Source organism: Varanus komodoensis, unplaced genomic scaffold, assembly GCF_004798865.1.
Source record: "Varanus komodoensis strain SLA01 unplaced genomic scaffold, ASM479886v1 scaffold1, whole genome shotgun sequence".
NCBI lineage: Eukaryota > Metazoa > Chordata > Lepidosauria > Squamata > Varanidae > Varanus > Varanus komodoensis.
Genome location: NW_025335268.1, coordinates 38,755,345 through 38,781,243, shown reverse-complemented (window position 1 = coordinate 38,781,243; position 25,899 = coordinate 38,755,345). Strand labels below are relative to the sequence as shown.

General features: G+C 42.7%; 1 protein-coding gene across 3 annotated transcripts in view; it reads left to right on the top strand.

Annotated features, from left to right (window-relative positions):
- The first annotated feature begins 2,053 nt into the window (after nucleotides 1-2,053).
- Nucleotides 2,054-25,899, top strand: part of MTHFD1L (methylenetetrahydrofolate dehydrogenase (NADP+ dependent) 1 like) — a 144,032-nt gene continuing 120,186 nt past the window's right edge. For 2 of the 3 annotated variants that reach the window (XR_006413949.1, XM_044422800.1), the window contains exons 1-7: nucleotides 2,054-2,317; nucleotides 5,439-5,523; nucleotides 6,605-6,655; nucleotides 6,762-6,815; nucleotides 10,247-10,371; nucleotides 11,782-11,882; nucleotides 14,627-14,766. Coding sequence is in view for 2 of the 3 variants with exons in the window: in XM_044422800.1 (XP_044278735.1) it covers nucleotides 2,085-2,317; nucleotides 5,439-5,523; nucleotides 6,605-6,655; nucleotides 6,762-6,815; nucleotides 10,247-10,371; nucleotides 11,782-11,882; nucleotides 14,627-14,766 (789 nt within the window). In the remaining variant the exon portion in view is untranslated. Of the gene's footprint in view, nucleotides 2,318-5,438; nucleotides 5,524-6,604; nucleotides 6,656-6,761; nucleotides 6,816-10,246; nucleotides 10,372-10,699; nucleotides 10,803-11,781; nucleotides 11,883-14,626; nucleotides 14,767-25,899 lie in introns of those variants that run through there. The other variant, XM_044422807.1, reaches the window with a different exon arrangement.

Sequence of the window (25,899 nt, the reverse complement as noted above, 5' to 3'; positions counted from 1 at the left end):
TGCACTTCCTAACTTCCAGAGCACTTCGACCAGGGGCTGAAGAGGGATCAGTGAAAATCCCTCTGCCCTTGAGACTTCTACCCACATGTAGTCTGGACCCAAACTGGTATATTCTGTTATCACTCTGCAACAACTTTTTATAACTTATTTCAAATGTTACTTTATGCATTTCCTGGTTGGCTCATTTGAACCAAATTCTAGAAAGCCCTCACATCCTCCCTCCCTCCCTCCCTCCCTCCCAGAAAAAGACATCACCTGGGAGGGAAAAACCACCACCACCACCACAGCTAAGGTCAAAAGGAAGCAGGCGGGCATCTCTGGGCCACAAGACCTACTGGTACTGACCAGTAAAGATCCCTAATAGATGCAAGAAAATTCCAGAAACAAAAAAGAGGCAGCTGCTTAAGAAAAGTTTAATTTTTTCGATACTGTCATTTATTAACAATTAAATGCTGGTTTACACAATGTAAAAAAATCAATAAAACTTCTTAGTGACAGTACTTGAGACTAAAATAATTAAAATACCAATTAACAATGTAAAAACTGGATGGATAAAAGGTTTTGGCCTGGCACAGGAACAAATAAAGTGTTTGCACCAGGTACACCTCTCTAGTTCCCTAATCAGGATACCATAGCAGAAAAGACCCTGACCTCTATCAAAGAGGGCTCTTGGAGGAGGACTTCCACAGATGATCTTAAGGTCCAAGCAGGCTCATATGGAAGATGTTCCCTTAGATAACCATGCCCTAAACTGCTTAAGGCTTTATTATGTCATCATTGGCACCTTAAATCAGGCCTGGACTTCAATCGGTAGCCAATGTAACAGATACAGGACCAGCATATTATGTTCCCAACTACCAGTCCCAGACAGCAACCTGGCAGCTCTATTTTGAATCAATTCCAATGTCCAGAGCATCTTCAAGGGCAGCCTCATGTAAAGCACGTTACAATAGTCCAAATAGCTGTATCAACCAGTTTTTCAATAAAGAAGCATTCAGTGTAAGTTTCTTGAAAACCCACTGAGAACCACATATGTTATGCAACTGTCTATTTGGAACCAGTACTGCTGCTGCCTTCCCTGAGGCTGCTGAACTAGGTGTCCCACAATGCCAAAAGGCGAGTTGACTGCTGTCAAAAACTGAAAACGGTGGCTTGTTGCAGTTCACAGCTAAAGGCCAGCCAGAGTAATAAGAGCCCACAACCCAAACCTCAATAGAAGCCTCCTGTCCTTCCAGTACAAAAAACTAATAGTTCTGCCACGCATCTGCAGGAAAGCTTGACTGTTCCCCTTCACCACAGTTGTGGCGCTATGAATCTTTAGAAAGAAAATGTGTTACAGCTTCTAGCATCCTTCCAGCTGCTCATGCTGCCAGCCTCTTGCTGGGAATTACAGGGGCTTTTTCCCGTCTTAAACGTGCAGTCGGAATATGAGATGGCTCGGTTCCATAAAGAAAGCCACTAAAGCTGAGCAGGTCAGATCCTGGATAGTCTGGGACGACTTGACAGCACGTCGCAACAAAAGTGCATAACCCCGAGTCCAAAAAGAGTAATTATTCCGCCTCATTCGTCTTCACGGCCGAGATCCTTTACGCTTCCCTTGGAAGTAAGGCCCTCCGCTTTTCGTAAGCTTTAGGTTCCAAGTATGCATGCGCCGGATGGAGGCTGACCCTAGCCACGTTTCTTGGGATGGAACCCCTTTCAAGCAAGAGCGCGATCTTAACCTCCCCTGCCTCCAAGGGCGCAAGGTTTCCGCTGAGGGTTCCCCGCCACTTCAGCGTGCTTGAGCTGCAGCCTGTTCACCTGAGGCGGCTTTTGGGATGCATCGCCGCTTTGGGTCCAAAGCTGTGGTGCAGCGGAGGGGGGGAGGGGAGGGGGACTCTCCGTCTGGCTCGGCCCCGCCTTTGCAGGCACTTTTTCCGTGGCCGGAGTCATCCGAGGTCTGGCCTCCCTTCCCCGCCTCGCCTCGCCACGTCCCTCCCTCCCCAGAGCCCCGCAACTCCTCCCCGCCCGGTGGCACCAGTGGCGGCGGCGGCGGCGGCAGCAGCGCCAGCAGCGCCTCCTGCACGCTCTTCTGCCGGTACACGATGAGGCTTTCTGCGCTGCGCCGTCTGCCGTGGAGACCGGCGGCGCCATCACCCAGGCGGGCTGAACAGAAGAGGAGCTGCTGTTGGAGCGCTCGGGAGAGGCCGCTGCGCCCGGCTCCGACCGGCTGTGCCGCCACCGCCGTGCTCCTGCCCCGCCGCGGAATATGCGGCACGTGGAGCCCCTTGGACGAGCAACGCGCCGCCGTCAGCAAAACTCTTGACTCTGCAGCCAGGTAAGCGGCCAGTTCCATTCTTCCCCGGGGGGGGGGGGGGGGGCGGCCAGTCCCAGCGCTCGCTCGCTCTTTCATAATCAGCGGCCGGCCCGCGCTCCACGTGGGAGGGTACAGCAGCCCCGCCTCCGCGTCGTTGTGTCTGATGCAACAACGCGGTTGAACGGAGGCGCGGCAGGGGAAGAGTGACGGCGTCCTGAGCCAATTAGTTGCCAGGGAAGGGAAAGGCGCGGCTTCCTCCTGCGCCACGTGATCACGTTCATTGTCGGGTTCTGGACCGGTGAATGGAGTGAGTGCTGATGTTATCAGAGCCTGTAAGACGGCTTGTCCCCTTGACATGTCGCTGCTTTTACGTAAATAGGGGAAAGCTGCCAATTTTGTATTTTTGTCCGCGTCGCAGTAGTGCAGCCGTCTAAGACTGCTAACAGTATTGCAATTATAAACAGTGCGGTTACTATGTCGTCATTAATAATAATAATATATTAATTAGGCATCTCGGTTTCCACCAAATGATGCATTCATTCTGCGATCAGCAATAATGCAAAATATAATACAATACAAAAAAGGCAATCAAATAGTTACGTAAGGACCAAAAACAAGGCAAGCCAACATTAGTAAGAACAGCCAAACCTAAGGCAGCCGAGAGGCCAACAGGCTGTCTTGCTAGGAAATGGCTTTGCCTGCCAGTAGAAGATTAGAAATGGGACTTGCTGGGCCTCCCTTGGCCCTTTTCCTTTAAGAGTGGCAAGTAAATTGAAGTTTTTCTGCGTATTTTCATCTCTCTAATAGAAAAAGATGTACTTGCTTTCTTTGCACTTAGCCCATTGCTTTTATAGGAGTAGTGAGAAAGTTGGCAGCCCTTGTTGGGAAAAACTGCACTTTTATTGCAACTTATGCATTATACTCAGAAATAAGCTTAACTCTGGTCAAGTGACTTAAGTCTGTTTGGTCAACATCACACATTTACATCATACATGCAAGCTTACATTGTAAGTCGCTTCTGAATTTGTGTGTGACTGGGATGCTAGTAACTTTGGGTCAAGGTCTCTCAGTATGGTATCTTTCTGAGGTTGCTCACATGTAAGAGAGACAAATTGTGAGTTAATTAACCCGCAGTTTGCTGTGGTGCATGCTAGGTACGTTTTGCAGCCTTAATCTCTTAAGGCTGCCTTAAAGAGATCTTAATCATGGGTTGATCAGCCCTCAGTTTACCTACTGATTGTTCAGATGTCAAATACCAACTCCCAGTCAGTCTGATTTGGAGTTAAATATCCAAAAAAGACTGCAAAATGCATCTAGCATGTGTCATGATAAATTGTGGATTAATTAATTAACACATAGTTTGTTGCCAATTTGGGAACCAAGTCTCTTGTTTCCTTGTTTTTACAAAGCCTAAACTAAAGTTTTATATCATAGATGACTGACAAAAGCAAATTAGCAAGTTTTTGCAATATGGTGACTTATTCTGCCAATATCTTTCTGAAAATGTTGTCTTCAAAATAAATGCTTTCCTCTCTGCTACCCAGTAAAAATTAACCTAGTATTACTTAAAATTGCTTGTGGCTACGGACAGCTATGTTAAGAGCATCACTTCTTGCATTCCAGTGGAATTACAAAGGGAGCTGAACCATAAACTCTTTAGTATTGTGGAACTTACTAGTTTGTGTTGCTTCAGGGTATAAGTAAGAATCACTTCGTGGGAACCAATGGAGTGGTTCGTGGGAACAAGAGTTACCTATTGAAGTTATGGCCTGTAAAATAAACATGATAAGAGGCCTCATTCCTTCCAAACTTTCATATGTGTATTTTGTAGGCAGAAGCTGCATGTTTATACATTGCTGTGCCATTATAAATGCCAGATACTTCTGAGCTCTGCGGCACAGTTTGATGCAGGACATTGAATGTAGTGGCACCAACTCTGAGGAATAATCTTGACTCTGACAGTAGACGTGTGATAACTCTTTTTCTTTTTGGGTGAATATTGAAGAGCCATCTGTTTAAGCGCTCCCTGAATAGTGTATAGTGTAACCTATTGTCTTATGTGAATATGATCTGTTCTATGCATCGCTCTTCGTTTTTATGTGAACTGTGTGCACTGCCTTGAAATCTTTTGATGCAAGCGGTTTATAAATGCCCGTCGATAAATTATTAATGAGATTGCTTCCACATAGTTTGTTCTTGGAAGTTGGCCTTGGGTCCAAATTATGAACAATGGTGCCAAGGTCTAGCGTCCCACAGTCCAAATCCCAACAAATGATCAAGCAGGGAGAAGCAACGTTATTGTCTGGAATGCCAGTCACTGCCCCTTGGATGGGGAAGGAATGAAAGGGTGGAATGTTCAGCATTTCTGAAGGATCTACCAAGTGCACATGCTACATTTTACTGGGCTATATAGTAGGATTACCTCCCTGCAACCACAATCTAGTCACAGAAAGTAGGGTTGGGGGTTGCCCCAGGATGTCACAGGAGAGGAACCCTTGGAAGAAGAGAAAGGTTCTCAGTTCAGAGGCCTTGCATCCAAAGCCACTTCTGACCCAGCTCTGGAACACCCCCTTTGAGCACCTAACTCCAATAGATTTATGCCCATAGAGTTTTCCAGGTAGGCATATGCACACTGCTGGTAGAGCATTTTTTTGCCAGTAGCTGTACTAGGTTATTAGAATTCCTCTATTATAGTGCAAATATTGTTAAGGAAATAAACACTTTAAGTTCAATCCTGTGGATGTTTGCTGAAAAATGAGCTCTGCTGTGTTCACTGGGGCTTACTTCTGAGTAAGTGTACAGGTAACAGCAATTCTATTGCATGCTGTTCTGTGAGCTGTCCAGAGAGCCCTTGGAATATGGAGCAGCATACAAATGTGGTAAATAAAATGAATAAAATCTACACATGTTCGGACAGAAAGAGAACTTTCACCTTCTAGCATTTGGCAGCCAGGTATGCTGGATATGAGCTTTTCTTTCTAAACACAGATTTCTCTTTCAGTTGTCAAAAGTGACGTATTACCACAAGATGGTTTTGTTGAAAATGAATTGTAATTGTGGGTGATCTGGGAAATTTGGATGAAATGTATGGGAGAAAGTTGCATCCTATTCTAATGCAGAGGGTATGTTTGTTTATTTTTAGAGAAATCATTGAGAGCTCGAGAAAAGCCCTGGACTTACTGCAGATAAAGCATCCTACACTTAAGCCAACACTTTCTATTGTACAGGTAAAGCACAGAAAGATCAAAAAGTAGATCATGGGATTCATATGGATTCAGGTACCCGAAGAGCTTGAAGATTGAGAAGGTGTAGCAGTTCAATTAAAAGTTTAAAAGCTTGCTGGGGTGGGGGGCACAGACTCTTGATCTTTCAGCTTCTGAATGGCTGCTTCTCTTGAGGACTAATGTATCTTAAATCTAGACAGAAATAGTCCTGGCTGCATAGATGTATTCTTGCACCTCTGCGAGGGGGTTGAGGCTATTTTTGCTTGGCCTGGGATCCTGTGGTTTAGCCCTTCATGCCAAGCTGCTTCTGAGGAACGGGTGGGGAGGTTTGCTCAGCCAGATGTGGCAAGCTGGATTTAAGTGGGGGCGGGATGCTCTTTGTGGGAGGGATGCTCAGTGCTTCACCCTGGAGCGACTCTCTTCCCTGATTTCAAACAGTGCTTCGCCCTTTTTCCAGGGTGGCCAGTTTCCCATAGATATTGATACTATATCTATACTAGAGCTAGATACTCGTTTCCCATAGATATTGCCCACTGAATCTGAATTTGAACCCAGTTTCGACCCCCAGTCCAGGTACAGCAGCCTTTGCACTGTACCACACTGGCTGGTATTGCTACACGTGGTTTCATTCTGCAGAAGAACACATCTTGAAAACATCTACAGCACTACATCTACTGATCATCTTTACTGCTTGCCAAGCTTCACTTTTTCCTGTGAAATGCATGTAGAAACAATGTTAATATAGTTCCCTTTGTATTTTGTAGAGGTGTGTCTTGTTTCTATGTAACCACAAGGCTGGGCAAGCACCAGTGGTTTTAAAACAACAACAAGAGCTGGTAATCAGGGTAGGAAGGCCAAGCTATTCATTGCCACAAATCTGTTCAAAAGTGCTTGGTGGTGCAAGACACCCATTTCATACCTAATATTAAAGGACAGGCGCAGTTTCCATTCATGTTATTTCTCAGCCAGAAAATTCTGATCCAGGGCTGCCTGCCAATCTTAACTCAGTTACAAGTTGCTTATGAAGCTTTTTCTTGGCCCTGTTACAATTACTCTTTGCTTTTCTTTTTTTCATCTAACCAAGGTTAATGATGATGATTTGGGGCAAGAAGTTATCAGAAACATTGCTGAAGAGGTGAGAATATGGAAACATTATCCCTCTCCCCTCAAAATAAATAAATGAAATAAAAATTGAAAGTGGGTTGAATTTTGTATTAAACCGTATCTTTGTTTCTTTGCAGATTGGCTTGAATGTTGTTTGTATCTGCCTCCCTTCCAACTGCACAGAAAATGAGGTAACCAATTTTGTGAATCTACATTTTCACTGTTACTGTATTGTTGGATTCACAGCATCTATGCCTTTTCCTAGCAGTATCTGTCATAACATGACTGTAAACAGCATAAAGATGCAATCCTATACCCACTTACCTGGAAGTACGTGCAGTTGAACTCAGCTGTACTTCTAAGCAGACATATCTAAGATTGCATTTTAACAGTATAATCCAAAGTACACAAATATGGAAGCCTTGGGGAAGTATCTAGCCTGATCCTATGCATGCTTACTCAAAAATAAGCCTATAAAGTTTGGTAAAGTTTACTCTGAAGTAATGAGTAGTTATTACAGCATTACTCAAGGAGAAGTGTATTGAGATTGCAGCTGCACACCGTGCACATCCTAGGCATGGTTACTCACAAGAAAGACTCACTGAGTAAGTGTGCAAAGCATTACATATTTAGTCTTATTTAAGTCACTGTACCTGCCTTATAAACAAGTTCTTAAATGAGCTAAGTATGTAAGAGTTCATATTCTACTAAATAAACGGTTTCTAAAAATAACCCAGGAATTCAAATTTGAGTCGGATGGTCCTCAGTCCTTGCTTCACCCCTGCACATCATCCTGTATTTCTCTACATATCCATATCATCTCATAAAACTGGAGATGTTTGCGGCTGTATATTGTTCCTTTGGGGATTTCACACTCAGGTGTTTTTTCTCAGCACCTTAAATTACAGTGTCTTTGTATTGTAAGACCATTACCAATGGGTTGCTAATAAGAACTACATTATTACTGGTGGTTATTGTGCAATCATAGAATCACCAAGCCGTTAAGAACACATATTTTCCACACAGGCAGGTAAATATTATTGTTAAAATTATTTTGAGAGAGAGATTGTTTTAGAGAATGTGCAGTAGTGCTCTCTCTACCTTCTCCCTGCTACATTTGTTTCTGCTCGAGTGTGACTGTGTGGCTTGGATCCAAAGTCCCCTTTGCACAAGTGGAAAGCACTTCTGTAGACACAGAGTTGAGTAAGGTGCATAATACCTTGCCCAGTATTACACACCTTTCCAAATGATTCCTTGAACCTCAACAGTGGCTTTTCAGGGCCAAAAGGAGCCACTGCCAGGGAGAGAAATTAGCAACAGATCGCACACATTCGGAAGTGCTTTCCAGAAGCTGGATTCAGGCTTATGGTTCCACAATAAAACCTGGGAATAAGCTCCAGTGAGACTTATGTATAGGACTCCACTGTAAATGAGCTTGATATATTTTAATGGAAAAAGTTCAGTGGTAGCCTTATCAAATGGAACTCTTTGTGAAGAGCTACTTTCTTACCATAGCTGTTGACTGTAGAAAGCAACTGTGAAACTTCACTACAAGTTCTGGCAAGCTTAGATATGAAAGCGCTTCAAAGATGGCACTTCTAATAATTATACCCATGATGCTAGAAACTTAAATGCACTACTCATAAAATATAATTTGTCAGAGAAACATGCTACAGCACCATGATATAGAAGGAATGGGGGAGAGCCAGAAAGTTCCAATCCTTTTTCCATGTTTCCCATTCTTCGCAGAGGCAACTTCTTCAGATGGAGTGCAGGGCAGAGCCTGGTCTGCTTCTCCAAATCTTGTCCTTCCTGGCCTCTACTTTTCTCCTAAACAGAAATGCATTCCCCAGAGCCACAGGCATTGGTGAACAATGTTCTGTACATAGCATAGAGATTGTACCTGGGGGTAGAAGCAGGGAAAGACTTCTTTCCCAAGCCCAGCCTCTGAGGAAATAGCATCAGAAATGTATTTTCTCTTCCTTGGAACTGTCTTCAGGAGGTACATGGTTCCCACTTTTTGTGGATTCTCTGGCAGGGAGTTAGTTCCCATCCACATGTTGGCTGGGTTCTGAAACACAATAACCCATCATCATGAGTATAAATTATTGCTGAATTTGGGCTTGTTACTGAAATGTGGCTTGTTGAATTTTCTGAACCCAGCTATACTAACAAATCATATTTTGTTTACCACAAACAACCCATATTTCATAGCCCAAGAAACCATGGTTTTCAAAGTCCATACTCATAGGTGGTGTCTGAACCCAGTGACTGCTTTTAGGTGCAAAACATTTATCATCCACACCAAACAATGACCATTTGTTTATCTGAGAGAACTAAACCAGCCTTGATATACTTGTAAGCCCTTGTCTTAGAAGCATCATCCATTCACCTGTCTTCGTTGTACAATGACATCTTTATCTCTGGTTGTGTTCTGATGTAAAAAAAAAGACTGCAAACATGGAAGGATGAGGGAGATGTGTGTAGTTGCCTGCCCTCTTCACTCCCGGCCTCTGCATGCTGCCAAGGGACTGTAGCTTTCCACATGGTCTAGTCACAGTCCCCCACAACACTGGGAGGGTTCCTGATCTCATAGAGGCCTGTAACCACACGATTCAGCCATGCCTGGTTTACCTCTTCAGACTTCCTTCCTTAGCATGGAGTGGAGGAGTTTCTGCAGGCATCTCCAGTTGTTGTTCACATATGAACTCCAGAAGAGGACTTTTTAAGAGGGCTTTTTTCCTCAATGGATAGCAAGTTATTGCCATATTATAACTTTATTCATCCACCAAGCTAACTGCACTTCAGGACCGCTGCAGTTTCATGCTAGCAATTATAAACCCTGCACAGCTGTAATTGTACAGTGATGATGCCCCTGCTTGACCTGTTCATATTTGGCATCATCCTTGAGTGATATCTTCAGAGTTATGAATATCATCTCATGATAGTTCTGTGGACTGTTGCAATTAGTGTGCCTTCTTTTCAGCAGTAGCCTGTTGCTCCTGTGTCAGCGAGGCAATGCAACCAGTCCAGGGCTGTGTTTGAAGGAGCTGTCCGTGGTACTGATCCTAGTTGGGAAATAGGATTCAGTGCCATGGCTAACTCTTGAAGGTTCTGCTTAAGCTTGGAGTGGAAATATCATTCCTTTGACACTGCAGTCACTTGCCTGTACTGAGTCTTTGCTATGAGCTCTCCTAAGTACAGATTGAGATATATAAGAGTAGACCTGCCCATCTGTATACTTTCACTGTAATTTTGTGTATGCACTTTTGCTGAATTCTTTAGCTTCTGCAGGTGAAATTCATATCTGATCAATGGGGAAATGCATCATATTTAAAACTAAACTCCATTCACATTTGACAGTGCTCTAACATTGAGGGGGCTGTGGCTCATGAGTAGAGCACATGCTTTGCATGCACAAGATCCACAGTTCAATCCTCAGCATCATCAGATAGGGCTGGAAGTATTCCTGCCTGTAACACTGGAGAGCATAGCCAGTCAGTGCCAGTGAGACTGGGTGGATACCAGGGTGGACAGAATGCTGGTCTGGCTTGCTATAAAACACCTTCCTGGGTTCCTAAGTCCAGTACTTTTACAATCTTGATTTGTTAACTTTATATAGGTAATAGATGAAATAATAAAGCTCAATGAAAATCCCAAAATCCATGGCCTTCTCCTTCACCTCCATAAAGAGTTATACACAAGCAAAGTCTTGAATGCTGTTAAACCGGAGAAAGACGTGAACGGGTAAGCTAAGCACTACAAAGTCCATTGGGCTGATACAAATGTTGGGACACTGTGGGACCTTTACTGTCCTTAAAGTTGTCAAAAACATTGCCTAAGTTGGCTTCCTCCATCCCAACCTATTATTACAGTCTTTATATGATTATGTTCTGCTGGTTCCAAAAGACAAAACCCAGGTTATTGGAGAGAAAAATCAAATACACTATTATATATATTTTTTCTTAGTATAGCAGTAAAGTTGCTGATATTCATTAAGTCTCCCTACTTTTTTTAATCTTTGCATTTCCAATAGCAGTGAAGGAGTGAACGGTCCAGTTTACTGTCCCAATGTCATGTCAGTGGAACTTTCAGCTGCATTGAGAGTTCTTCAGAAGCTATGGCAGAAATGTGGGCCTGGCCCATCCAGTCTCTTAGGCTTCCAGATTATGTGCAAGGTAGAGCAATTCTCTCCCTCTCCCCCCTGTCTGCTTCCCTTCAAAAGAGCACGTGCATTTTTCCTAGAGGCACTAGGAGCTGCATGTGCATTCCAACAGAAACAGTGTTTATTTCTGGAGATCATCCAAAGTTGCCTGCTCTCTTGGTCTATTATTAAAAGTAAGTTTGAGGCCTTGATTTGTCATTTCTACCCCATCTTCAAAGAAGCATCATTAAAACTCATAGCTCACAGGGAAGATGTAAGAAGGGAGAGGGTTGACAGCCTATAATAATGTGCCTTCAATCATCAGGTGATTCTCATAAGCAGGGAGGAAAGTTCTCTTAAAACAAAGGAGTGGGGGTTTTATCACTTGGCCACAAAAACCTTTCCGCATAATTGCTCTCTGTTATTGGAGATACCATAGAGAAAGTGTCTGGTTTAGAGACAGTGGGAGCACATTCCAGGCCTGTTTGACAAATGGCGACAGACTTCCCTGGTGAGCTCTGATTGCTGAACTGTTATGCAAGTATGCAGTTGCTTCACTGTAGCAGCACACATTAAAAAGATATCAGGAGAATGGGTGGAAGAAACGGCAATATATAAACTTGTATTTAGGGTGTAATCCTGTGCGTGTTTATACAGAAAATGGCTGGTTGGCAATTACTGGGAGCTGAAGGACTGTTTTCTGTCTAAACGTGAATAGGGCTGGGTTCTTAATGTGGTTTTATTAAGGAAGGGAAGTGAGGATTTTCTTAGCAATTCCAAGTAAGGGATGGAGCAGGATTTTCTTTGAAGCTGATTTCCTTCAATACAGTTTCAAATCAACTGAGAAACTGTGTTTGGCTTCAGTAGGTATATATTTCATTCTACAAAGAGAAGTGTTCTAATGGATTGATAACATTATGATATTTCATGGATATGCATGTCCATGAAAGATATAAACATTCTGGTCTCTCTCTCTCTCTGCCTTGGTTCTCTTATTTATTTACTTATTACAGAGTAACAGATTTTAACTTGGTGAGATTAGTGCATGGAGATATGCATGAATGTGTGGTTCCCCCAACCGCTGGTGCTGTGATCAAGCTTCTGGAAAAACTAGGTACAGCATAATTGTTTCTCTGCATCCACTACACTTTCTGTGTTGACATCCTGGCTCACCCATGCACTGCTGAAGTTGCCTGAGTCGAATGATGGCTCCTCTGCAAAACACCGGCCTGCCATGCAAGGTTGTTAAGATAAATAAGATAAAGGTGCTCTCCAATGCAAGGTTAGATAGATGGGTAAGGAGAGAGTCCTCTCTTCTGTGAAGGAAATGGGAAGAAGAAAGTATAAAGATGCTTTTTTAAGTAGGGGCTCCTGGATGAAATTTCCAGCTGTTCACTTAAATTCTGCTCCTCGAGAACCCCAGAACTAAATCCTAAAGGAGAAAGTGGGGAGAGGGGGCATTTTGCAGTGCACTAAGCACACTGCACTGTCCTTCCACAATACCTCGGACTGTCTGTGAGTGAGACAAAAACCTCACTCAGCTGCAGGGTGGCTGAGAAGAGCTAACTCTCTCCAGCCCATTTCATGTCATGAAAAGAAAGTTCCTTGCTGTGTTGTTCATGTTTACTTTGTTCTTTATTCTCAGGGAGGGGAAGAGGGACTCATGGGATTTTCTACCTTGAATGCTGAAATAAGTAGACCAGTCTTGGGGACTGTGCAATATGACTTGGGGGTAGGGGAAGTGCCCAGGGCAGCAAAATGCTTTGGCCAGCCCTAGCAGGAAAAGATGCATACATTATCTTTAAAGAGAACATCCCTGTTCTGAGAAATATAGAGAAAGTTTTGAACATACATTATGGTGCTATTTTCTGGTGTCTGGGGCTTTTTTCTAGATAGAAAGAAGGAAACTGAAGCCATGCAATTCTCTCCTTAAGCTCCAGTCTTCTCCAAAACATAGCAGGATGTTGATTGTGTTCAAAGAATTAGGATAGCAGTGCTGATCCCTCTGCCTTTCATAAGTAGGCTATGGTGGTTCTGCATACTGAGAGAAAGAACAGGAAGCTGGTCGGCGAAGTTGGGTGAAGAGGAGGGTTTGAGAGGTACAAAGCCAGCTGGCCTGGTTTAATCCCTTTCTTTCTGCACCTTCTCTTCCTTGCTGTTGAGGCAAGAGTGTTCTAGGGCCTTCTGTGGATCTGGCTTCTCTTGCACTAGGCTGCTGACTAGTCCAAAAAATGGGAATGCCCATGGATTCTGACTGTTGGATGCCCTGAAGGGAAACACTCTTTCTTAGTCACAATCATCTGAGTGGCAAATGAGGCATGAGGAACAAAGAGCAGAAGAAATAAGATGGGCTGCTTATCCCATCTTCCTTGCTCCTTCTGCTTGCCTGTGTGCTTCTCATTCATGCCATCCAGACCCATACCAAGTCTCTCACAAGTCTTTAGCATAAACACAGACAGTGAATTTAAGTGGAAATACTGTCCACACTTAACTGGGAAAGCCTTACTGAACCCAGTAGGACATAGTTTTGAGTAAACATGTATAGGGAGGCATTTACTTGGGAGGTATCTAATGTAATTCCTACATTAAAAGGAATGAGACTCAAGTCCCATTCATTTCACTGGATCTATGCCATGTAGAGCTAATATTAGGTGCTGCCCAACTTTCACTGCATAACTCTACACAAAGACATGGCTCACATGATTACACTTGGGAAATAATAATAATAATAATAATAATAAATTGGCATTATTATTTTAATGTGTTTATATCCCAGCCTTCTCCTATTGTGAGAATCTCTGATAGCTTGCATAACTCCATTTTATCCTCCCAACAACAACCCTGTGAGGCAGGTTGATCTGAGAGTCAGGGACTGGCCCAAAGTCACTGAATGAGACTCATAGCCAAGTGAGGCCTAGAACCTGGATTCTAGCTCTCTAATCACCACATCCTGCCAGCTGTGTGTGCCAGGGGCACAGTTTGTAGAATTCCTCAGCGGTGCATCTTGCCTCGTTGTGCAGATTCTGCCAGAGAAGCTTGTTGCTGTTACTAAGGCTCTTTGATTTCTCTCATGCTCATGATTTGGACCTTGGATATACAGTTCTAAATGCTTTAATAATCCAGGCTTTAGCAGCCTTGGTAGGATGCAGCAGTGCAGAAAATGGAACTAAATTCCCGGATGTCCCCCTCTTGTAAATAGGAAGGAGAGTATTATGCTTAATCACTAAAAATGCAGGTTTCTGGATATTAAAGGATAAGGCTGAGGCAGCTGTTCATGACACGATGACCTCAGATTTCAATTGTTGCTGAGGAAAAATATATCTTGAACGGCAGTCTGAGACCTACTTACTTGAGAATAAATCCCATTGAATTCAGTAGGGGTAACTTCTCTGTAGACATATTGCACTGTTATGCTAGGATATGTAAAAAGAGAAGTGTCAAATGTATTCAAATCCATGTGGAACTGGATTGAATTAGAACTAGCTAAATTAACAACATGTGCAAGTAAGATATATCTTTCATTTAATTTAGCAAGATGTCATTAATGCGTCTGTTACTCAGGCCAACCTTGTGATTCCTTATATAAATACACAAAAACATACTTCTCTCTATTAATCTGTCAGAGCTGATCAAATGTCTCCTGACCAGTTACATGGTGGTCTTGGCCATCAGAAAAATTCCTTGTGTATAATAATGCTGGCTTGTTCTGATTTTTTTAAAATTGCAACTTGTTTCATAAGAGAATTTGGTAGGCGAGAGCCCAGGATCTCATGAGAATGGCTTCATGCAGTTATAGTTCTTCAATGCAGTTGGCTACTAATGTAGTTAATTAGAGCAATGTTATCTTCTGTCATCCAGCATGTACTACCCTAGATGGGAAGAAAGTGTTCCTTTTGGGAGTTCAAGGATCTTTGGAAGTCTCTTTGCAGTGCCTGCTTCAAAGAAATGGTGTGATGACTATGAACTGCCCATGGAAAATGAAGCATCTTCAGGCCATGGTAAATTATATACCACAAGCATAATACTTTTATATGTCTGGTGTTATTCAACAAGATCCTGATTTCATTCAGAATTTTGCATGTACGCAAGAGCTTTTGTTCATTCAATAAATCTAAATATTCATTTTCCTGTGCTCTCCCATGCCGGGGTCTGTTTAGTTATTAATCTCTTCTCTACACACAGTGAAATCTTAAACATCTGGTGCAGCGTCATCCCTCATTTTCTCTCCTTCCACTCCTTCTCATGCTTAGTGTTAAAGATTGTATCTTATCCAAGTGGCCCAATGGCTTAGCTTGGGAAGTTGGTCATCTTTTTTAAAAAGGCCCTCCCATCTGTTTTGCTCCTGGGTATTGAAATTGCTATAGACTTCAGTAGGCTTGGAAAATGCCCTGTTCATATAACCATGAGATTCCCCCACTGGGGTATTACATTCCTAACCCATGCTATGCATTCTATATACACAGAAGTAGATGATGGAAATGCTTCTCTTCTCTGACTTATGGTGGAATTCCATTAACAATAGAAACAGTTGAAAGACATCAGAGCCATTTGGTGCTGAACATTCTTATTACTGTCACTCTTTTAGAGTGGCCAAAAAGCAGGACTCTGCTGTCACTTTAATTGGAGTGCTCTCATTTATTGTTCCCTAGTTATTTAGCAGTTGCATTCAATGTGAACCTTTGAATTGTTTGAATTGTTCTAATTCTGGGATACATGTCATCTTTCTTTCTTTGTTGGGTGTGTCTGTGTGTTCCACTGGCTGCCTTGGATATCTTATGCTAGAAAGGCAGGATGGACATATTATTAAGTTTAGGATGGATGCTATGCAGTTAGGAGAAGGCCTTCTGGAATTAGGAGGCATGGGAAGCAGGTTTCACATCTGCCCCATAGTCAACCTTAGGGAGTGAGCACGGAAGGAGAAAAATTGCTGGAGGATAATTTCCAAGGAGCAGAAGATACAACATTTGGAGTGAAGAGGGATGTCCTTAGCTTCTCACTGTGATAAGACATTTGATAGGCCTTTTACTAGAAGCAATAAGCATGCAAAGAGCAGAGCTTGCTGGAGTGGAGGACGGGGTAGACAGTTGGGTGCCCCTCAGGGCAAATCCCCAGGCACGGCTAGAGATGAGGCAGCAGGCAGCATTCCAGTCGCCTGAGTGCTCCAAATTCTTCCTTGAAGTTCATTTCACCTTGCTTGTGTTGCTGAAAGAGAGTGTTTTCATGTTTTTAAAAGTAAGCCATTTTTCTCCATTAAGATACTTGTTTTTAAAAGTGTACGCTTCCAATAAAATGTGCATTCCTGTATTATATGCTTAAGCTTATAAATGCAGATTCCAGGACGATTTGTGCAAATTCATACTTCTGAAAGTACAGGTGTGTACATTTTGGACACATGGATTTGCATGACCGCACCCATTCAAACCTGAACAGGCATCCCTGCTTGAGTTTCAGGTTGCAAGAGGGGTATATTCGCATCAGCTGTAAACAGAAATAAAGTCTTGCACATGGCTAGACACAGCTAGGTCTGGAAACCCACCTTTTAAATTTACCACAGTGGATCTGAGAGGAGGGATGTCTGGCATTATGGAACATTGCAGGAAATTAGAAATCAGCCATGAGCAACTTGTGGCCTTCCAGATGCTTATCAGTTCTAGCAAACTTGACTAATAGTGAGGGTTGATGGGAGTTGTAGGCCAAGAGAGATCCAGAGCCCTGTTTTAAATGGTAAACAACTGCCCAAGCTAAGCCAATGTCCCCAGTAAACCCACAGCTGGACGAAAGGGCTGGCAGTGGACCAAAGCAGGTTTCAGCGCCGGTGGCATCAAGGCAAATGCTGGCATCAAAGTTGGTGGGTGTTTTGTGGGCCTTGGGCCCATGGCAAGGCGGGCTGCTGATGCTAAGCCAAGAAAAAGAACTATGACGTCAGTGGCTCACTCAAAAACTTAAACTTTTTAAGGAATACTAACTTTTTCCAGTATTTGCAAAGATTTCCAGAAGATGGCAGCCAAGTCAAAAAGTTTTACATGGAAGTTAATGTTTTATATTTTGGATTCACCGACCAAAACCTAACATATACTTTCCCTAACCTGAGCAGCTGTGATGCTATGACTTTTCTTCTTTGGCAGGACACTGTTTTCACAGCTGGTGATTTGAAACACTCTAACATTTTATATGCCTTGAGGGATGGACATAAATTTGAAAAGCATGATCATATCTCCAGTGACAAAACAACGCCTAAAATTTTAAAAATCTTGACTTTATCTTATTTTCACGAATGCTGCTCACATTGCATGATAGCTGACCGTTTCATGTGCAGCAGCATTGAAGATGATAAAAATTTCTGTGAATCTTATAGAGGCACTATCATGAGTGGTTCAAACAAATTTTCCAGGGAATAAACTAGAAAATTAAAGTCTGTTTTCTTCTATGTCAAAACATTTGTTTGGTCATAGAAAAGCATTATCACTTAATGCTCACAGCAGATTCTGATAGAAAATCAGAATTTAATACTGTGTAGTATAAAGCATTTGACTTGATAGTAATTGAATCTTGACACTGTGATTGGACCTGTCTTTACCTGAAGAGCAGGACTTTGTACTGGTTAATTTTGCTTTACCTATTTCAACTACAGGTTGGAATAATTTGGAATCTGGTCAGTGTCTTCAGAAACCTATAAACTGGTTAGAATTGATTGCATAAGTAGAGGTTTGCCAGGCAAATAATGTATCCCTAGTTATTAAATACAGAATTCTTCCATTCTGGAACAGTGCTGATCTTTTTCAATAAAGCTCAGCATCTCTCCTAGGAAAGGAATCCCACACCCATTGCATTAGAAGCCCAAGTAAGTCATAAGGCAACAAAGCAAAACAAACAAACAAACCTTCAACTTTGAATTGCAGTAACAGGACTCTGAAATCTCAGTGCTAATAGGAACATTGGTGCCAGAGCATGAGAAACACAAGAAAGCAAATTATGAGGTCACTAGGCAGACCTTATCTTCACTAGTCAGACCTTATCTGGAACACTGTGCCCAATTCTGAGAGCCAAGTTTTAAGAAAAATGCAGGAAAACTTGAAAGGGCCCAGAGGAGGGCAATAAAAATGACCCAAGGTTTGGAAATGCTGCCATATGAGGAGAGACTGAGAGAACTGGCCTGTTTGGTCTTGAGAAAAGAAGACTGAGGAGTGTATGATATCACTCTATAAGTATCTCGAAGGCTGTCACAAAGAGGAAAGACAAGCTCTGTTCTCACTCATACCAGAGTGTAGGACATGGAATAATCAGCTGAAGTTGCAATAACCCAGATTCAGGCTAGATATCAGAAAAAGTTTCCAAATTGTCAGAGCAATATAACCGTGAAGCCAGTTGCTTAAAGGGTTGTGACCTCCCCTATGCTAGAGACATCGAAAAAGAAACTGGACAGTCATCCAAGTGGGATGTTGTACACTGGCATCCTGCAACAACAGGGGTTGGACTCAAAGGCCTTCTTGGCCCCTTCCAACTCTACTATTCTGTGAAAAAGAGTATTCTTTTACCTGCCTGAGCTCAGTGCTTTTTAGAATAAAGAAGTATAAAAGTTTGGTAGTGAAGGTCAAGAAGATGTGAGTTGTACAAGCTCTCACTACATAGACTTGGTTCTGAAGCCACACTAAGTTAAACAATCGGTAGTTCAATAGCATTCCAACCAGGTGTGGTTTTCCCATTGTGAGTTGCTTTTTGCAAACAGTCCACCCTGAGAAGCCATGGCTTGTGGTAGGGTTGTTTGACTTAATGTGACTGCCTGAACCTGCCTGGCAAGAATGGTAGAAAACCCTGGTGACTACTGCTTGAAATCTTGCCGATGGTGCCACCGTTCACCCTCCTCAGTGCTGTTTGTCCCCTGGCCAGTTCCCATTGCCACTTCTACATCAGTTGCTGGGAAATCATTGCACTCATTACCTGTTTCTGAGATCCTGTGGGCAGCTGGTTGGAATGCTGGACGAGATGATCCAGCATGGCTTCTCTTATGTTGGCAATGCCCTTATATTATTAGGAACCATTAATTTTTGTTTGATCTTTATAAATTGTGCAAATAGGTTCTGATCCCCCCATTGGTCCTGCATAGTTGTGCATATTTGCAGGATCTCAACGAAACATATTTTTATATTTTATTCACATGATTCATTGACTGTTAAGTTGGCAAAGCAAAGATAAGATCTGCCACTCTGCAGAGACATTTAATCATTAGAGTATCACAGTGGCTCCAGAGAACCCCATGATAGCAACTCATGATAGCAACATGGTCACTCTGAGAAGGCCTTGTCCATTCATTAGAGTAGCACAGTTGCCTCTGTCTTCCATCCTCACACATGCCCTTCAATGCCTGGCCAAATCACCTGCCTACCTCTCACCTAGCTGATTGCCCACCTGCCTACCTCCTGGTTGGTTTGCCAGGATGGCCATCTTGCCTGCCAGCATCCTATGCAAGCGTGCTATCCTCTCTTGTATGAGGTTGTGTTGCCGCACACACTTGTATGAGAAGGGACAGCGTGCTCACACAAGAAGGGACAATTTGCTTCACATAACAGGAGACAGTGTGGAAGGCCACACCCGGCAGGGATATGGTGGCACAGTTGGGCCAGGTGGCTAAGAAGGGTTGTGGGTAGGTGGACAATCAGCCAGGCTGAAGACATGACAGGGCATCTGGGCTTTGGAAGGCATTCACCACGGGGGAGGGCAGGAAGTGCAGGGACCACCGATTACCATCTTGACCTCTGGCAGCTCGGGTGTTGCTAGGTGACCAGGGCAGCAGATGGCCGTTGGAGCAGCCACAGACACTTTTAAGAATGTAAGAACTTAAGGGAAGCCATGTTAGATCAGGCCAATGGTCCAGCCAGTCCAGCACTCTGCACACACAGTAGCAAAGCAGCTGCCCACAGGATTCCTCGAGCAGGAGGGGCACAAGCCCAAGCTACTCAGCAGCTGACTCATGCAGGCAAGCCACCTCTGGTAAGGGAGATACCAACTAGCCAGAACCTTCCTCCTCGTGAATCCATGCAATCCCTTTTTAAAGCCGTCTGGACTGCCAGCCAAAACCACTTCCCATGCCAGCAAATTGCATAGTTCAGTTTTACGCTTTGTGAAGAGTGCTGCCAAACTCATGGGCTGAAATGGGGAAACTCTGGAAAAACACCATTACCAGCTTCACATATCATGGCAAAATGCTGAAACGTGGACACCTTAGAACAAACCATTCTCCATGGTGATTCATGGTAACCAAATGTGTCATGCTTAAGCCATGCTTCTGGAATTCACACATAACAACAAGCCATTCCTGCCATGGCCTGCCATTATGTGTGAATACAGCCATCGTATTTGAGTGTTGTACTTGGTGATATCATACTGGTTCCACTTATGAATGTGAGCACTTGTCCTGTGAATGGGCAAGTTTCTGAAGGATCAGGGGGAAAACAGCACTGCTCCCATTTGTGCACATTTGAAGAAAGGACAAAAAAAAGAAAAGAAAGGAAAGTCCCAGTATTGAAATTGCTAGGAAAAGGGTAGAGTGAGAGAGTGCTTCACTTTGTAGGGAATCTGAGAGTCTGCGATTTTGTGCTTTGCAACTTGTCTCTTGGATGGCTACACAGAGATAGGCTGTGGAGGGAAGCTTTCAGGAATACAAGGATATGAAGAGGCGTTGTGCTACAAAGACAGCTGTTACACGTGTCAGGAGCAGGTGGGAAATCTAAGTGGGAAGGAAGCCATGCCAAGCCACTGTGTGCCTGATTATCTGTCAGGAGTAACGTGAGTTGCTCCATATTTGCGATGCAAGTGTGCAGGACTGAAGGTGGTGAATGAAATGTCATGTCTCTGTCAGCATCTGTAGGCAGAGCAGTAAAAATACAATGTAAGAAAATAGTATTTGAAAAGGGTTTTTGGCAGCTGTTCATCTCCAATAAGGTTGGATTTCAGACTGTTCTTCCCCACTTTACCCCAGTGAGAGAGCAGCTTTGTGGGAGCAGGAACTTGGCTCAGGAAAACGATGCAGGAGAAAGGTCAAACAGCTCTCCCCCAATTCCATGGCTTTCATCAAATCCAGAGGCCCCTGTGGCTGCATTAAAGAAAAACAAAAACAACATGGTTACCAGATCCTATCAAAGATCACCCACATAATGTGTAGCTTGGCCTCGGGACTCATTTGTGGCCATCTATCATTTTACTTCATCCTCCTTCGTTGCCTTTGATTTTGGTGGAGTGGACATGGAGTGATATTTCTTTAACTCGGAGGTCAGCTTGATTTTAATTATGACCATTTGTCTTGGCAAGGCCACATTCAGTTCTGCATAGCCTTTAAACAGCAAAGGAGATTCCACAATTTCCCAGTACTCTCACATGATGACATATTATTCAGTACAAAGAAAAACTACTCATTTAGCAGCAATTCATCATACATGTGATTATGGATGAGGGAAAGTTGTAATTGTGACCAGTTTAGAGAAAATATTCCTCACTTCTTATTGCTTTGCAACATGTATGTAGAAAAGCTTGCAGCTGCTGTACTCTGCAGTGATGCAACTCCAAGGAATATCTCAGTTTCTGCTTCTTGTGTCAAAAACCCAGTAATGCATTTGGCTGATTTTGAGTGGAAAGTGGTAGTGGAGATGGTGGAGCTGAAGCAAAATCCCAATTTTCAACTAATATTAAAGAAATCTTATTGCAGAAGAAAATACTGTATGCTTTTATGAAAACCACATGTAAGATGAATAACACTTTCCTGCCCCACTTCTCTAAATTTTGGCTATGATTTTAAAACTCCAGAGTATGTTTATTTTAATGGGAAAATACAGAAGGAGACATGATGTTTGAGAGAAAGGAATGATATTGGTTCTGGGCTAGGGCGTAGCTCAGTCGGAGGGCTGACGCCTTGGCCCCTCAGGTCCCAGGTTACGTCTTGGCATCTTCGGTTAGAAGAGGATGAGCAAGCAGATGAATGTGCTTGCCCATGGAAATCACTGGGAGACTTAGGGCCCGACACTGATTCTCACCCTAACCTACCTTCCAGGCCTGCTGCAAGGAGAAAATAGAGAAGAGGGTTATGTAAGGCATCCAGGCTTCCTTGCAAGAGAAAGGTTGAGGCAGATAACCAGTTGACAGGAATGGTGGTTGTGAAGGGACAAGTTGTGCTTTTACAGATACTTGGAATATGTTGAACAAGGACAGCACAATGTCAATAGTGTTTGCTGGCACAATTGATTTATCCAGAGCGTCTTACTAGCAGCAGAGATACTAGTATTTCTTGCTGGAGAAATTTGAAATTATAGTTCATCGACAAACTCCACGTGAAATAAGTGAGAATGTGAACCCTTAGTACTTTGGTACACTTTTCTCCTTTCCTTAGAAAATTCCAGTTTTCTTTTGGAATTTTCCGTTTCTTTTACTCCCCATTATGTGCCATTATTCCTCTATTATTTTACTGCAATATATTTTGGGTATTCTCTGTTATCCTCATTCCATATATTTATTTAATTAAAATATGCCTACATCAGTCTTAGCAAAAACATGACTTTATTGCATCCATTAATATTTAAATTTTGAAAGTCCATGCTTTTTAATTTGATTGTGTGGTTTTATAATGTCATTTTTAGAAATTGATTCCAACTGTAGGCGAAAGTAATATTTATGTAACTCTCTTAGTAAGCAGGCTCTCCAATTATGTGAAATATACAGTTTCACTGGGTCATTACCATTACATATTTGGCTTGCAGTGACTGCTGTTTTAGCACTTAGTCTTTTATCTTGGGAATGGGTGGTTCTTCTACAAGAATGTAATCTCCTAATATAAAGCTCATTGGCCTTAGCTTGCACACTGCTATGAAATAAAGTTTTAAAGTATTTACTAGAATTAATCTTCCCCAGATTAGTGATGAGAATGCTGTATGTGCTTAAGTATGAGCCCATATGATGTCGCTTAGGCGATTATCCTGTGTGACATGCCTTCATTCTTTGCAACGTGATCTTATTAATGGATTTTAAAACATTTTGCAATGAGTAACTAGTTATCCTTTGGATACATGTTAGCACTTCTCCATATCTTCTATAGCATTTGGTTACAATTATGAATAGCATCTGTTTTGTATCAGGTTCACTGTCTGTTTGGAGACCATATGGTACATTTACAAAGAGATGAACTTGATTATTTAATTGGTCTTTCTACTTCTAACTTAATTTCACATTTTAATAGTACAACCCTATGTGTGTCAACTCAGAAATAAGTCCTGTTGGGTTAACTGGACCATATGTTCCCAGGTAAATATGTATGGGATTACAGACTTCTTCGTTGAATTTTTATCAGAAAAGTTAAATCATGCTAGGGAAATAATTCGGATGTAATTTCAGATGCAGTCACTTTACAGCTAAAAAATTAGAGCAAGCACTGTCTGCATCATGAAGCGTTGTAGGGTACTGCTGCAGTCATTGCATTGATACAACAAACAACATTCTCAGTGGAAAAGAGGTAAAATTTATGCTTGAATTGAACATCTTTCTTTCGTTAGATATCCTGAAGCTGCCTGGGCCATTCATAACGGCACAATAAAAATGCAATAAATATATTAATATTGTAAAACATATTAATCATAATAAAAAGCCTGTAATACAAAATTTAAAACCAAGTGTAAAACAGATTACTTGAACTAAAGAGCTGTTTAACAACTAGCAGGCCCTGGTAGACTACTTGAATATACTGCAATAGAGGACAGTCTTTACCTGGTGCCGAAATGATAGTAACCGTGGTCCCAGGCTGGCCTCAGGGGAGTTCATTCCAAAACTAGGGCACCACCACTGAAAAGACCCTTCTCCTTGTTGCTACCATCTAAACCACTCTTAGAGGTGAAGAGTTGGAAGTAGGCCTTAGAACTTGATTGTAGAGTCCAGGTAGTTGAAGGTCAGACATTCCATGAGGTATTGTGGTCCAAAGATGGGAAGCATCAGAAGCATATAAGCAGCCAGTGCAAGCTGGCCAGAAATGGTGTTATGTGATCAGACCATCTGATCACTGTTAGTAGTCTGGCTCCAGCATTTTGTACAAGCTGCAGCTTCTGAACTGTCTTCAAGGGCAACCCCACAGAGAGTGCATTGCAGTAATCTAGGTTGAGATTACCAGAGCATAGTCACTGATAGAAGGCTATCTCTGTCCAGATGGGGGTGTAGCTGGGCCACCAAGTTTGGAACCAGCTTCTTCTCATTAAACTGTATTTCCTTGAGGCCTGATATTCTAACTCTTCCAGTATCTTCTGTTAATTATTTCTGTGCTACTCTTACCACAAAGCTAGACAGTTTTAATGTTAAAAAGACTGTAGTCAGAACCTTGACAAGAGAAGTATGGCAGGAAGGGTGCAGACTGGTTTCTGTCACTTTATGTGAAACTTCTGTCACACACAAAAAGCATCTATATCAGAGAGAAGGTCCCTGCTATCAGCTGTGATCAAGCAACATTTTTTCACAATCCAAAGGTCTTAATCTCTTTATAATATTTATTTATTTAACGCCTTTATATACCATCCCATTACTGGCTTCTCAGGATGGTTTACAAAAGGCACTAAATATAAAATGTGTCCCACTGTCTATACAGTAGTGGTTGGAGAATTAATATTATACTGTTCAGCTCTTTTTTGTTAGTGTGGTACAGAACTGGAAAATTCTGTACCACATTCAAGATAATTAAGGGAAAGGCTAGACAATAATCCCTACAGATGTTTTAGACCACGCATCCCATAATCGCAACCACTGACCATGGTCTTTCGGGCTGAAAAGGGTTGTAGACCAGAACAGCTGGAAGGTATTAGGTTGCCCACACCTAATTAAGGTTGTTTAAAGGGGAATGGGCAACCATTAACCATTGATTATACCGGATGAAAAGAGAGATGAGCCAGATTTTTGCTGTCTAGTAACAAAAAGTTAACAGAAGAAATAGGAGTGATTAATTGTGCAAACCGTCATGATTTCCCTCCTGGACTTTAATACTGTCACAGGAAAGGAAAATTGCTGCAGGTATAGGTTGTCATTCAAGCCACACCTGCTGAATTTTCTTTTTGTGCAGCTCTGTCAAAGATACAGGAGCGCTGTCCCCTTCTGGCCACCCTATAATCACACTGCACAATACACCTTAGTGCTGCTCTTAGGTAACTTTAATATGCTTTACATAAAGCCTCCAAAACAAATGTGTGATCAGTATGGAGAAAAAAGAGAGATTTAGAAACAAGAAACTGTATCAGAATCTCAGGGCAGAGTACAAGCCATTTTAAGAAGCCACAGAATGCATTGGTCTCAAGATTCTATCAGAAATACCCTGGCTATGTTCGTAAGAATTGTTTTTTAGTGCTTTGTCGGTATTCTCAAAATTGAACATCAGAGCGATTGTTTTATATGCGCTAAATGCTTATAAATATTACATGATACCTATGCTTCTTCGTCGTGGCCTCTGTGCATCACACATATGGGTTCTGCACCTGCGCAGTGCCTTTGGCCGGAAGATTAACAGCAAACGGTTTTGGCGGGAAACTCCGCTCCCCCTCCCCCCTAGTATTATATAAGGAGCGGAGTATCCACCATTTTCCAGTCTTTGCGACCACCATTCATTGTGCCTCGTGCTACTTCGCTCTCACTTAGATCGTTACTTACCTCTCTCGCTTGTTGAAAAATTTCTCCTTTTCTTACCAAGTTAGTATTCCCTTGTTTGTGTTACTGTTAGTATTTCACTTAGTTCTTTGTTTTCTCACTTCTCTCTCTCGTTCCTAAAAAAACAAAAATATTATTCTCCTGCTTTACTATCTCCTTCCTTTCTTTTTCTATGATGGCGCAACGGGCGGCGTTTCGCAAGTGCAGGAAGTGTGACTCAAAAATGCCCACTGCGGATCTGCATGACCTGTGCCTCCTTTTCCTGGGGGAAGGGCACAGGACAGATAAATGCGGCCACTGCTTGGCCTTCTCCAAACAGGCGAGGAAGAATCGGGAGAACCGCCTCCACAAACTCTTGTGGGACCAGGCTCTCCTCCAATTGGACCGGCTGGTGGCTAAGCCTCCCACAACTGTGGCTCCACCCAAAGGCCGTCCAACTTTGGCCGATCCGCTGCAATGCCCGGCCTCTTCCTCCA